This window comes from Scyliorhinus torazame, chromosome 27 (assembly GCF_047496885.1).
Source record: "Scyliorhinus torazame isolate Kashiwa2021f chromosome 27, sScyTor2.1, whole genome shotgun sequence".
In the NCBI taxonomy this organism is placed as follows: Eukaryota; Metazoa; Chordata; class Chondrichthyes; order Carcharhiniformes; family Scyliorhinidae; genus Scyliorhinus; species Scyliorhinus torazame.
In genome coordinates, this window is record NC_092733.1 from 1,988,187 (window position 1) to 2,001,300 (window position 13,114).

The 13,114-nt window shown below is 42.1% G+C and overlaps 1 protein-coding gene across 3 annotated transcripts in view; it reads right to left on the reverse strand.

Moving 5' to 3' along the window:
* Positions 1-13,114, reverse strand: part of LOC140403122 (uncharacterized) — a 164,501-nt gene that overhangs the window by 148,618 nt on the left and 2,769 nt on the right. For all 3 annotated transcript variants that reach the window (XM_072490766.1, XM_072490765.1, XM_072490764.1), the window contains exon 2: positions 4,028-4,141. In XM_072490766.1, coding sequence (XP_072346867.1) covers positions 4,028-4,141 — 114 coding nt within the window. The remainder of the gene's footprint in view (positions 1-4,027; positions 4,142-13,114) is intronic.

The window sequence follows — 13,114 nt, forward strand, 5'->3', positions numbered from 1 at the left end:
AGGATGTCTCCGAACGGGTAGAGGGCATCCTGAAGGGGGAGGGCAAACAGGCAGAGGTCGTTGTACATATTGGTACTAACGGCATAGGCAGGAAGGGGCATGAGGTCCTGCAGCAGGAGTTCAGGGAGCTAGGCAGAAAGTTAAAAGACAGGACCTCTAGAGTTGTAATCTCGGGATTACTCCCTGTGCCACGTGCCAGTGAGGCTAGAAATAGGAAGATGGGGCAGCTAAACACGTGGCTAAACAGCTGGTGTAGGAGGGAGGGTTTCCGTTATCTGGACCACTGGGAGCTCTTCCGGGGCAGGTGTGACCTATATAAGAAGGACGGGTTGCATCTAAACTGGAGAGGCATAAATATCCTGGCCGCGAGGTTTGCTAGTGTCAAACGGGAGGGTTTAAACTAGTATGGCAGAGGGGTGGGCACGGGAGCAATAGGTCAGAAGGTGAGAGCATTGAGGGAGAACTAGGGAATAGGGACAGTGTGGCTCTGAGGCAGAGCAGACAGGGAGAAGTTGCTGAACACAGCTGGTCTGGTGGCCTGAAGTGCATATGTTTTAATGCAATAAGTATTACGGATAAGGCAGATGAACTTAGAGCTTGGATTAGTACTTGGAACTATGGTGTTGTTGCCATTACAGAGAGCTGGTTGAGGGAAGGGCAGGATTGGCAGCTAAACGTTCCAGGATTTAGATGTTTCAGGCGGGATAGAGGGGGATGTAAAAGGGGTGTCGGAGTTGCGCTACTGGTTAGGGAGAATATCACAGCTGTACTACGGGAGGACACCTCAGAGGGCAGTGAGGCTATATGGGTAGAGATCAGGAATAAGAAGGGTGCAGTCACAATGTTGGGGGTTTACTACAGGCCTCCCAACAGCCAGCGGGAGATAGAGGAGCAGATAGGTAGACAGATTTTGGAAAAGAGTAAAAACAACAGGGTTGTGGTGATGGGAGATTTCAACGTCCCCAATATTGACTGGGACTCACTTAGTGCCAGGGGCTTAGACGGGGCAGAGTTTGTAAGGAGCATCCAGGAGAGCTTCTTAAAACAATATGTAGACAGTCCAACTAGGGAAGGGGCGGTACTGGACCTGGTATTGGGGAATGAGCCCGGCCAGGTGGTTGCATTTCGGGAACAGTGACCACAATTCAGTAAGTTTTAAAGTGCTGGTGGACAAGGATAAGAGTGGTCCTAGGATGAATGTGCTAAATTGGGGGAAGGCTAATTATAACAATATTAAGCGGGAACTGAAGAACATAGATTGGGGGTGGATGTTTGAGGGCAAATCAACATCTGACATGTGTGAGGCTTTCAAGTGGGATAACGAGAGATATTGTAGGCCTCGTCAAAAAGAAAAAGGAGGCATTTGGCAGGGCTAAAAGGCTGGGAACAGACAAAGCCTGTGTGGAATATAAGGAAAGTAGGAAGGACATTTAGCAAGGAGTCAGGAGGGCTAGAAGGGGTCACGAAAAGTAATTGGCAAATAGGGTTAAGGAAAATCTCAAGGCTTTTTACACGTACATAAAAAGCAAGAGGGTAGCCAGGGAAAGGGGTTGGCCCACTGAAGGATGGGCAAGGGAATCTATGTGTGGAGCCAGAGGAAATGAACGAGGTACTAAATGAATACTTTGCATCAGTATTCACCAAAGAGAAGGAATTGGTAGATGTTGAGTCTGGAGAAGGGTGTGTAGATAGCCTGGGTCACATTGAGATCCAAAAAGACGAGGTGTTGGGTGTCTTAAAAAATATTAAGGTAGATAAGTCCCCAGGGCCTGATGGGATCTACCCCAGAATACTGAAGGAGGCTGGAGAGGAAATTGCTGAGGCCTTGACAGAAATCTTTGGATCCTCACTGTCTTCAGGTGATGTCCCGGAGGACTGGAGAATAGCCAATGTTGTTCCTCTGTTTAAGAAGGGTAGCAAGGATACTCCAGGGAACTACAGGCCGGTGAGCCTTACTTCAGTGGTAGGGAAATTACTGGAGAGAATTCTTCGAGACAGGATCTACTCCCATTTGGAAGCAAATGGACCTATTAGTGAGAGGCAGCATGGTTTTGTGAAGGGGAGGTCGTGTCTCACTAACTTGATAAGAGTTTTTTGAGGAGGTCACAAAGATGATTGATGCAGGCAGGGCAGTGGATGTTGTCTATATGGACTTCAGTAAGGCCTTTGACAAGGTCCCTCATGGTAGACTAGTACAAAAGGTGAAGTCACACAGGATCAGGGGTGAGCTGGCAAGGTGGATACAGAACTGGCTAGGTCATAGAAGGCAGAGAGTGGCAATAGAAGGATGCTTTTCTAATTGGAGGGCTGTGACCAGTGGTGTTCCACAGGGATCAGTGCTGGGACCTTTGCTGTTTGTAGGATATATAAATGATTTGGAGGAAAATGTAACTGGTCTGATTAGTAAGTTTACAGACGACACAAAGGTTGGTGGAATTGCGGATAGCGATGAGGACTGTCGGAGGATACAGCAGGATTTAGATTGTCTGGAGACTTGGGCGGAGAGCTGGCAGATGGAGTTTAATCCGGACAAATGTGAGGTAATGCATTTTGGAAGCTCTAATGCAGGTAGGGAATATACAGTGAATGGTAGAACCCTCAAGAGTATTGAAAGTCAGAGAGATCTAGGAGTACAGGTCCACAGGTCACTGAAAGGGGCAACACAGGTGGAGAAGGTAGTCAAGAAGGCATATGGCATGCTTGCCTTCATTGGCCAGGGCATTGAGTATAAGAATTGGCAAGTCATGTTGCAGCTGTATAGAACCTTAGTTAGGCCACACTTGGAGTATAGTGTTCAATTCTGGTCGCCACACTACCAGAAGGATGTGGAGGCTTTAGAGAGGGTGCAGAAGAGATTTACCAGAATGTTGCCTGGTATGGAGGGCATTAGCTATGAGGAGCGGTTGAATAAACTCGATTTGTTCTCACTGGAACGAAGGAGGTTGAGGGGCGACCTGATAGAGGTCTACAAAATTATGAGGGGCATAGACAGAGTGGATAGTCAGAGGCTTTTCCCTGGGGTAGAGGGGTCAATTACTAGGGGGCATAGGTCTAAGGTAAGAGGGGCAAGGTTTAGAGTAGATGTACGAGGCAAGTTTTTTTACACAGAGGGTAGTGGGTGCCTGGAACTCGCTGCCGGAGGAGGTGGTGGAAGCAGGGACGATAGTGGCATTTAAGGGGCATCTTGACAAATAAATGAATAGGATGGGAATAGAGGGATACGGACCCAGGAAGTGTAGAAGATTGTAGTTTAGTCGGGCAGCATGGTCGGCACGGGCTTGGAGGGCCGAAGGGACTGTTCCTGTGCTGTACATTTCTTTGTTCTTTGTACTTTGAGGTGGAAGTCAAAGATCCAACAACACTAACTAAATAAAAGCAGGGGAGTACCTCAACCGACATCACTAAAAGAGATTTTGTGGTCACCATCTTATTGTTGTTTGTGGGATCTTGTTAACTCATAGAATCCCTACAGTGCAGGAGGAGGCCATTCGGCCCATCAAGTTTACTCTGACCCGCTGGAAGAGCACCCCTGCCACATCCATTCCCCTGCCACATCCCCGCGACCCCATAACCCCATCTAACCTGTACATCTTTGGACACTAAGGGGCAATTGATCATGGCCAATCCACCAAACTTGCACATCTTTGGACTGTGGAAGGAAACTAGAGCATCCGGAGGAAACCCACGCAGACACGGGGAGAACGTGCAGACTCCACAGAGACAGTCACCCAAGGCCGGAATTGAATCCGGTCCCTGGCTTTGTGAGGCAGCAATTTGTTGTGTGCAAATTGACTCCTATACTTCCCAATATTATAATCACGGCATTTCAACAAATGTATCTAATTGGTGCTTTCTAAGTTAAATTCTTTCTTTCTCTCATTTTAAGCATAACATAGGTTAAATTCAGAGTACTCCCTCTGCACTGCCTAGAAGCTGACATGCAAGACAAGAGTGTGCTCAATGTACCCAATCTGTGATACAGTTAAAGTTTCACTCACTATTGTTTGACTGTAGTGGTTTTCCTCACCTCCATGCAATCTGGGAGGAGGTTCACCTCGACGCCCCATCATGGAGATTTGACCATGTTGCCTGTGTGTGTTCCCTTCGTGTAGAATTCTTCCTTCAGGCAGACGAGCAAGCTCTGAAATGAAATGCACTAGGGGGATTTATTATAAAAACGGAAGAGCGGGACAACTAACTTTTGTTCGTTCACTTTACAGCTGCCATTAACATTATGCATTTTCTCGATAAATCAAGCTGAACAATTATCTCCAATAAAACCAGGTGTAGCCACCACCAAAAAACGAGAACTGCAAGGAGTCCATGATGTTGGTTTGTAATTTTCTTGGTCCTTTTTGCATGAGGAAAAACTTACAGAAATGCAGATGACAATAACTCGCAAAAAGTTTGACATTTCTTGAGTGTTATCCCTCTATCTCTTGGAGAAACTCTTGGATTTCATGTTGTTTTCATGAAATCAATCTTGGTTTCTTCCTGTTGTTTCCTGAAGGACAGACTTCAGTTCCTGCCACGATAGATTTCTTGGATTCCCTGATGACCAGGCTGCAAAAGCTGCACATAGGGAACCCTGAAACACTCCACAAAAACAAACTTCAAAGTCATCAGAAACTAGTGGACAATGCTCACTGAGAGGATGCACCGATGGAAGATATGAGAACCTTCTAAGAAGCCTCGAGGCCTGTAGATGGACCTCCCTAATGGGTGCAGGCACCACTAAAATCTTGTCATCTGCATTTCTGTTGTCAATGTCCTTCTGAAGTTCTACTCCCTTCTCTTGCAATACTTTAAAATTGTCCCCTGCACACCAAGATCTCGATCATTAGTATATATCAGGAAAAGCAAGCGTCCCAATACCAACACCTGGGGAACACCTCTACAATCCTTCCTCCAGTTTGAAAAATATCCATTAACAATTACTCTCTGCTGCCACAGTCCCAGTCTACATTTGGGTAATCAAAGTTCTCCATTATAACTACTGTATAATGTTTGCATCTCTTTGTAATTTCCCTTCCAGATTTGTTCTTCTATCCCCTTCTCACTAGTTAACAGTGTATAGACTAGAGACCGGGCAGCACGGTAGCACAAGTGGATAGCACTGTGGCTTCACAGCTCCAGGGTCCCAGGTTCGATTCCCCGCTGGGTCACTGTCTGTGCGGAGTCTGCACGTTCTCCCCGTGTCTGCGTGGGTTTCCTCCGGGTGCTCCGGTTTCCTCCCACAGTCCAAAGATGTGCAGGTTAGGTGGATTGGCCGTGATAAATTGCCCTTAGTGTCCAAAAAGGTTAGGAGGGGTTATTGGGTTACGGGGATAGGGTGGAAGTGAGGGCTTAAGTGGGTCGGTGCAGACTCGATGGGCCAAATGGCCTCCTTCTGCACTGTATGATCTATGTCTATGTGAAAGTCATAGGGGTCGACAGCACAGAAAAGGCATCGGTCAAAAACAACCACCTAAATATTCCAAACCCATTTTCCAGCACTTGGCCCATACTATACCCAGCAATGTAATTCATCCTTTTTGTCCCTTAGCTTTAGCCAAATTGATTCTGTCCTTGAATCCTCTGGGACATCCTCTTTCTCCAACACTGCAACGCTTCTCCTTTACCAATACCGCCACCCCTCCCCATTTCCTATATTTTCTGAACACCTTGTACCCACGAATATTTAACACTCAGTCTCACCCTTCCTTGAGTCAGGTCTCTGTTATTGCTACAACATCATATTTCCACAACACAATCTGATTCTGCAATTCTCCAATCTTATTTACCATACTTTGTGCATTTACATTCATACACATTGATTTAGACGTCATTACTTTCTCCCTTACTCTGACTTCATTTATAAACTTACTATTCTCTGTACGATTGCTTTCTGTCCCTCCCGTATTTTATGCATCCTGGTATTTCTATCTAATATTACCTCCAGGTTCCCACACCCGCCGAGTTAGTTTAAAGACCTCCCGACAGCCCCAGCAAAATGTCCCACAAGGGACGCAGTCCCAGCTCTGTTCAGATGCAACCGGTCTGTGTTGTACAGGTGCCGACTCCCCCAGAGCCCGTTCCCAGTATCCCAGAAATCTAAATGGTGGTGTGGGGGGCCTTGCCAAGTTGAAGGAGGTGGGGGGGGGGGGGGGGGGGGGGGGTGTAGAAGCCAAGTATTTCAAATACAACTAGTATAGGTAAAAGATCGCTGTTTAAGCATAAATGTTGAGCCCCAATTTTAAATACCCATTTATACAGCATAATTCACTTTTACTGAAGTCCATTGTTCTGGCAAATGCATATTTTCAAGATAATTTGACACTGTCTTGTGCTAATTGTCAAGGTCAAGGGATTGAATACACAGCAACATGAAGGCACCATTGTTCACAATGCAGATAACAGCTAGGTCAGAAAAGCTGATGTTGCACATTGAAGATGGACGGCTTGCCATCAAATCAAATGTGTTTGAATCCCAAACCAATTAGGATTATATTGGGGTGTAATTAGACGACTTAAGACAGATATGAAAGTGTATAACTGAAAAGTTTCTCCCCGCCATTTTAGGTTTTATTGTCTTTGAAAGTGTATTGTCTTTGGGGGTGTGTGTTGAGGAAATGTCTTTGTGTTGTCTTTCTGTTAGTTTAGTCAGTTTTGTCCTTTATAGTCTCCATTTTAGAGATGTCTTTTGGGGGTTCTGTCAGTCTAACAGTCTGTGTCAGTGATGTTAGTCCACTTTTGACTTTGAGTTTGAGTTTAGATGAAGATTAGCTTTCTCTCTCTCTTCATGTTTCATTGCCAGACTTTGACCTTTTAAAAGTTACTTTCGAGCTGTCTGCCTAAGCAAAGAAAGATAATGTCTGTAATTCTCTGAAAGCTTCGAATTGTCTACGAATTGCCTTTTAAATGACTTTCAAATTGTAATCAAGCGACTACAAATAAAACAATTCTTTTTGGCACCTGAAGAGTTTATACTGCAAATTTCTGCTGAGTTCCAGTATTCGCAAAGTGCTACTGATAACCGAATAGCAGAGATGATATAAATTCCTTCAACTATACACAGTCGAATAATAGAAGGAATCAAACAACTTAACACAGTCTACAAATAGTACAAATCTTATAACTTGTCGTATTGCGCCAGGACTTGATTCATCAACTAAGCTTCCCCCAAACTTGGTGTGGTTCGACAGGTTAAGATCCCCATAAATTAAAGATTCCTTCATTTTGGCATAGTCAGGCAGAAGGGGGGAGTACTGAGGACGACCTTCGGAGGCCCAGGTGACGACGGAAAGCTTCGAAGATAATCGGAGGAGGTCGGGAACCTTCGGGAAGCTTCGGAGATAATCGGAGGAGGCCCAGAAGACAGCCGGAACCCACGGCTAGACTAGGGTAAGAAATATCTTTTTCACCCTTTAAAGGTCTTAAAGCCGCATCAATCAGTACTTCGACCCTTGAAAAGAACATTTTTTATAGACTGTGTTAAATAAATCAAGTGCCAGTCGGTCAGACTATCAGACGTGACTGGAAGATTAGTCACTGCAGTAACTAAAATAAAACGGCAGTCAGCGATCAAGAAAAGTTATGGCTGATCCAATTCAAAGTGTAGATTCAGAGCCTTTAGCAGACAGAAAATTACTCCCCACTACATCCAAGGGGGGTGCTGGAATACCAGATGTTTCTGGTATTCCAGTAGATCTTTCACTCGCAGACATTTTAACCTATGTGAAACCTCAAAAAAAATTGAATCAAAGTATGATATCCCCAGAGGACAGTGGTCCTTCAATAATATCAAGAGAGCATGGGGAAAATGCACACGATTACACGGTGCAGAACGTGTAAAATGGTCCCTGGTAATTACAGGACAGATACACAGTCAGCAAGAGATCATTGTTAAAAATAAAAGTGATCATCAGCTTCAGTCCACTAAAGACCAACTAAGTGCAGTTCTTGAAGATTTGCAAGATGCAAAATCCAAACTTGAGCATTATGATGAAATTAGAACAGATTTGCAAAATAAAACCTCTGAACTCCAGCAGTTAAATGTTCAAATCGCAGAATTTCAAAATCAAGTTTTTAAAGTGGAGTCAGAATTCCAAAATCAAGTTTTTAAAATGGAGTCAAAATACCAACAGCTGCAATTAAATACTGAACGAAGTGATGATGAGTATAGGTCTACTAAAAGGCAACTAATTGCAGTTGTTGAAGAATTGCAAGATGCAAAATCCAAACTTGAAACAGATTTGCAAGATGCAAAATCCAAACTTGAGCATTCTGATGAAATTAAAACAGATTTGCAAGTTGCAAAATCCAAACTTGAGCATTATGATGAAATTAAAACAGATTTGCAAGATGCAAAATCCAAACTTGAGCATTATGATGAAATTAAAACAGAATTGCAAGATGCAAAATCCAAACTTGAAACAGATTTGCAAGATGCAAAATCCAAACTTGAGCATTCTGATGAAATTAAAACAGATTTGCAAGTTGCAAAATCCAAACTTGAGCATTATGATGAAATTAAAACAGAATTGCAAGATGCAAAATCCAAACTTGAAACAGAATTGCAAGATGCAAAATCCAAACTTGAGCATTATGATGAAATTAAAACAGAATTGCAAGATGCATAATCCAAACTTGAAACAGATTTGCAAGATGCAAAATCCAAACTTGAGCATTATGATGAAATTAAAACAGAATTGCAAGATGCAAAATCCAAACTTGAAACAGATTTACAAGATGCAAAATCCAAACTTGAGCATTCTGATGAAATTAAAACAGATTTGCAAGTTGCAAAATCCAAACTTGAGCATTATGATGAAATTAGAACAGATTTGCAAAACAAAGCCTCTGAACTCCAGCAATTTCAAATCCAAGTTTTTAAAGTGGAGTCAAAATACCAACAGTTGCAATTAACTACTGAGCGAAGCAATGATGAGTATAGGTCCACTAAAAAGCAACTAATTGCAGTTGTTGAAGAATTGCAAGATGCAAAATCCAAACTTGAGCATTATGATGAAATTAAAACAGATTTGCGAAACAAAACCTCTGAGCTCCAACAGTTATCTTTTCAAATAACAGAATTCCAAAATCAAGTCTTTGAAGTGGAGTCAAAATACCGACAATTGCAATTAAAAACTGAGCGAATTGAACTTGAAAATTGCAAGTTAGTGAAAGAAAGATGTGTTTTAGAAAGAAATATAACCAGCGTGACTGAACATTGCAATTCTTTGACAAACATGCTTTCTGTACAAAAGATTGAACAAACTCAGAAAGCAGTCCAAGCCACTCGCCTAGTGGCACAATCGGCAATTGCACAGCCAAGATCAATTGTTAAACATAAATCATTTTCTCTGTCGGATGAATCAAACGAAGATAGTGTTCCTACAATACAAAATACTAAAGCAATTCGACTAGCCCCTTTAAAACACAAACGGGTTAGAGTTGGAAGCAAAAAAATAGAGGAAGATGGTGAAACTATCACTAGAAACATATTTGACCACCAATGGGTTCATGAACAAATTGATCCTTCTAAAATTGACGAATGGTCCAAGGGTCTTCCACACCCTAAAAAGGGTGGTAAGACCACATGGGATGGAATTCACAGATTACAAGCCATTTATAGTAGTCTCCACCCATTTGATGGAGTACAAATTCTGACTATCATGCTAGGTACTCGTATAAGTTCAACCATTAGAAATGAAGTAGAAGTTGCCCTTGGAGACGATTTGCAAAATTTAGAAGCTGGTTGGCTAACAATCAAGAATTGGCTGTTACAATTTCGCCCCCCGAGGACCAATTGGTCTAAGATCACAGCTTGCTTTCAAAAAAATTATGAAGATATTCAGGATTTTGAGGAAAGATTTTTACATACTTGGATGGAATATTCAGGGATGACACTCGACCAGGAAAATGACACATGGGATGCAAGCACTTTAAGTCCATTAAAAACGGCTTTTATAGCCAGTGTTAAACCTGGAGTTTCTGCTGCCTTGAATTTGGTTTTACCAGCTTGGGCCACAGCTGGCACATACCGAGACATAGTTGACCGATGCATTCAGATAGATCGTGGTTTGCACAATCAGGCAACTTTTAACACTGCAGCTGCTCAAATGCAGCCTATTGCTCAAATCCAGCCCATGTTACCTGCTGCTCCAGCGGCGGCTGTTGCAGCACCTGCAGGAATATCAGCACTAACTACAATTTCACCACCAGCGCCAGAGCAAACATGTACCCTTGCTCCATTAAAATCACGTAAGAAAATACCACAATGTCTTTCCTGTGGTAGAGTAGGACACTGGATGGCAAAATGCTATCAAAAACAACGGATGGATTCAAGAGATGATAATGAAGTAGACAATGTTCACTACAATACATCTCCACCTCGTGGTCAACCATGTAACACGTACCAACAAGACACACCCAGTATGGCTTCTGGTCAGCAACACTGGCTAAGCAACTACAACCATATTTTGCTTTTACAGTTAATCAACAACAGTATCATAATAGCCCAACTGTTTACCACATGGCTTTACAGAATCATCTCAGGCAACTGCCTGTTCGGCCTTCCACCATTATCCAATATGAAGATGATGTTCTGATAACCTCTATCAATAAAGATGATCATGACAAAGACTTACGGGTGGTCTTGAACCACCTCAGTATTAACAGTCACAAAGCTAGCTTTCACAAAGCACAAATTGCCCAGAAAGATGTTTACTTGGGACAAGAAAATTTCCAAACGAGAAAGGGAACTTACTCAGAAGAGAACGGCTGCCATCAAAGCAGCTAAAGAACCCTCAATGTATCGCTAAAAAGTTGCCAAGAACTGTCAACTTAAGAAAACTGTCATTCTGAACGTTGCTTTATTAATTTAAAGAAGTTAACATATCTTGTTAGCTGTGTTTCCTTTAACAGAATCGACAAATTCATCTACAGAAAATCAAGATACAGCACAAGATTGGTTCAGTTATATATTTAATAAGTTATTGTATTTGATATTTTAAAATAAATGTTTAAAATTAGCCTGGAAATTAAAACTTCAAACAATGTGGAAGCTGTTTTTTTTTAAAAAAGAAAACCAACAATCTTTGATTAAAAGCCAAAAGAACATATCGTTCAAAGAAATTTGATAACGGGAATTTGGCAGCAATCCAACTTTTACTCCCAGTCCATTTGAGTGACAAAAAAAAAGTTTAAAGATGCGAATGGCATAATTCCAAGCTAGACGCCTCTTTTTGTCTCTGCAAGAAAATTAACCCTTTCAACAAGCTTTTGTGCATAATCCAGAGGATGTCCATTTTGATAATCATTTTACCATTTATTACTAGATCATATGTTCAACTTTTATTGTATAATAATTTTACATGAAGTTATTATTAATTACCAATGTGATCAAATTTGATTAATTTATTAATTATAATAATTATTTTGAAATGCCTGTTGCAATGTTAATTCCATTTTATTGTTTAAAACTGCAAGGATTCTTTGTGCTTTTACCTATCCTATCGCATTAATGATGTATTTTAATCTTTTCTGATATATCTCAATTTTTGGATTTATCAAAGGGCCGACTGTAGAAGCCAAGTATTTCAAATACAACTAGTATAGGTAAAAGATAGCTGTTTAAGCATAAATGTTGAGCCCCAGTTTTAAATACCCATTTATACAGCATAATTCACTTTTACTGAAGTCCATTGTTCTGGCAAATGCATATTTTCAAGATAATTTGACACTGTCTTGTGCTAATTGTCAAGGTCAAGGGATTGAATACACAGCAACATGAAGGCACCATTGTTCACAATGCAGATAACAGCTAGGTCAGAAAAGCTGATGTTGCACATTGAAGATGGACGGCTTGCCATCAAATCAAATGTGTTTGAGTCTAACCCAAACCAATTAGGATTATATTGGGGTGTAATTAGACGACTTAAGACAGATATGAAAGTGTATAACTGAAAAGTTTCTCCCCGCCATTTTAGGTTTTATTGTCTTTGAAAGTGTATTGTCTTTGGGGGTGTGTGTTGAGGAAATGTCTTTGTGTTGTCTTTCTGTTAGTTTAGTCAGTTTTGTCCTTTATAGTCTCCATTTTAGAGATGTCTTTTGGGGGTTCTGTCAGTCTAACAGTCTGTGTCAGTGATGTTAGTCCACTTTTGACTTTGAGTTTGAGTTTAGATGAAGATTAGCTTTCTCTCTCTCTTCATGTTTCATTGCCAGACTTTGACCTTTTAAAAGTTACTTTCGAGCTGTCTGCCTAAGCAAAGAAAGATAATGTCTGTAATTCTCTGAAAGCTTCGAATTGTCTACGAATTGCCTTTTAAATGACTTTCAAATTGTAATCAAGCGACTACAAATAAAACAATTCCTTTTGGCACCTGAGAAGTTTATACTGCAAATTTCTGCTGAGTTCCAGTATTCGCAAAGTGCTACTGATAACCGAATAGCAGAGATGATATAAATTCCTTCAACTATACACAGTCGAATAATAGAAGGAATCAAACAACTTAACACAGTCTACAAATAGTACAAATCTTATAACTTGTCGTATTGCGCCAGGACTTGATTCATCAACTAAGCTTCCCCCAAACTTGGCGTGGTTCGACAGGTTAAGATCCCCATAAATTAAAGATTCCTTCGGGGGGGGGGTCCGGCGGGCTCCCCAAGGTTGGGAGGGTGAGGTCAAAAATAGTGGGGGGGGGGGCAGGCCTGAAAGGAGGGGTAATGATCAGGGCTACTGGACAAAATGGCACGCCATGCTCTACGAGGAACCTTCTGAAAATGAAATGAAATGAAATGAAAATCGCTTATTGTCACAAGTAGGCTTCAAAATGAAGTTACTGTGAAAAGCCCCTAGTCGCCACATTCCGGCGCCTGTTCGGGGAGGCTGTTACGGGAATCGAAATGTGCTGCTGGCCTGTTTCGGTCTGCTTTCAAAGCCAGCGATTTAGCCCTGTGCTAATCTGCTGCCCAGATGACACTCCCAGGGTGCCCGGGTGCCAGGGTGCCACCCTGATCTCTTCCTGACCACCGAGGGGGTCTCCAATGACCTGGGAGACTCCCCGCCAGGTGCTGTCATGACTGGTCCACATTTGGGGCTCATGCGTGATTCACCCATTGCACCTGG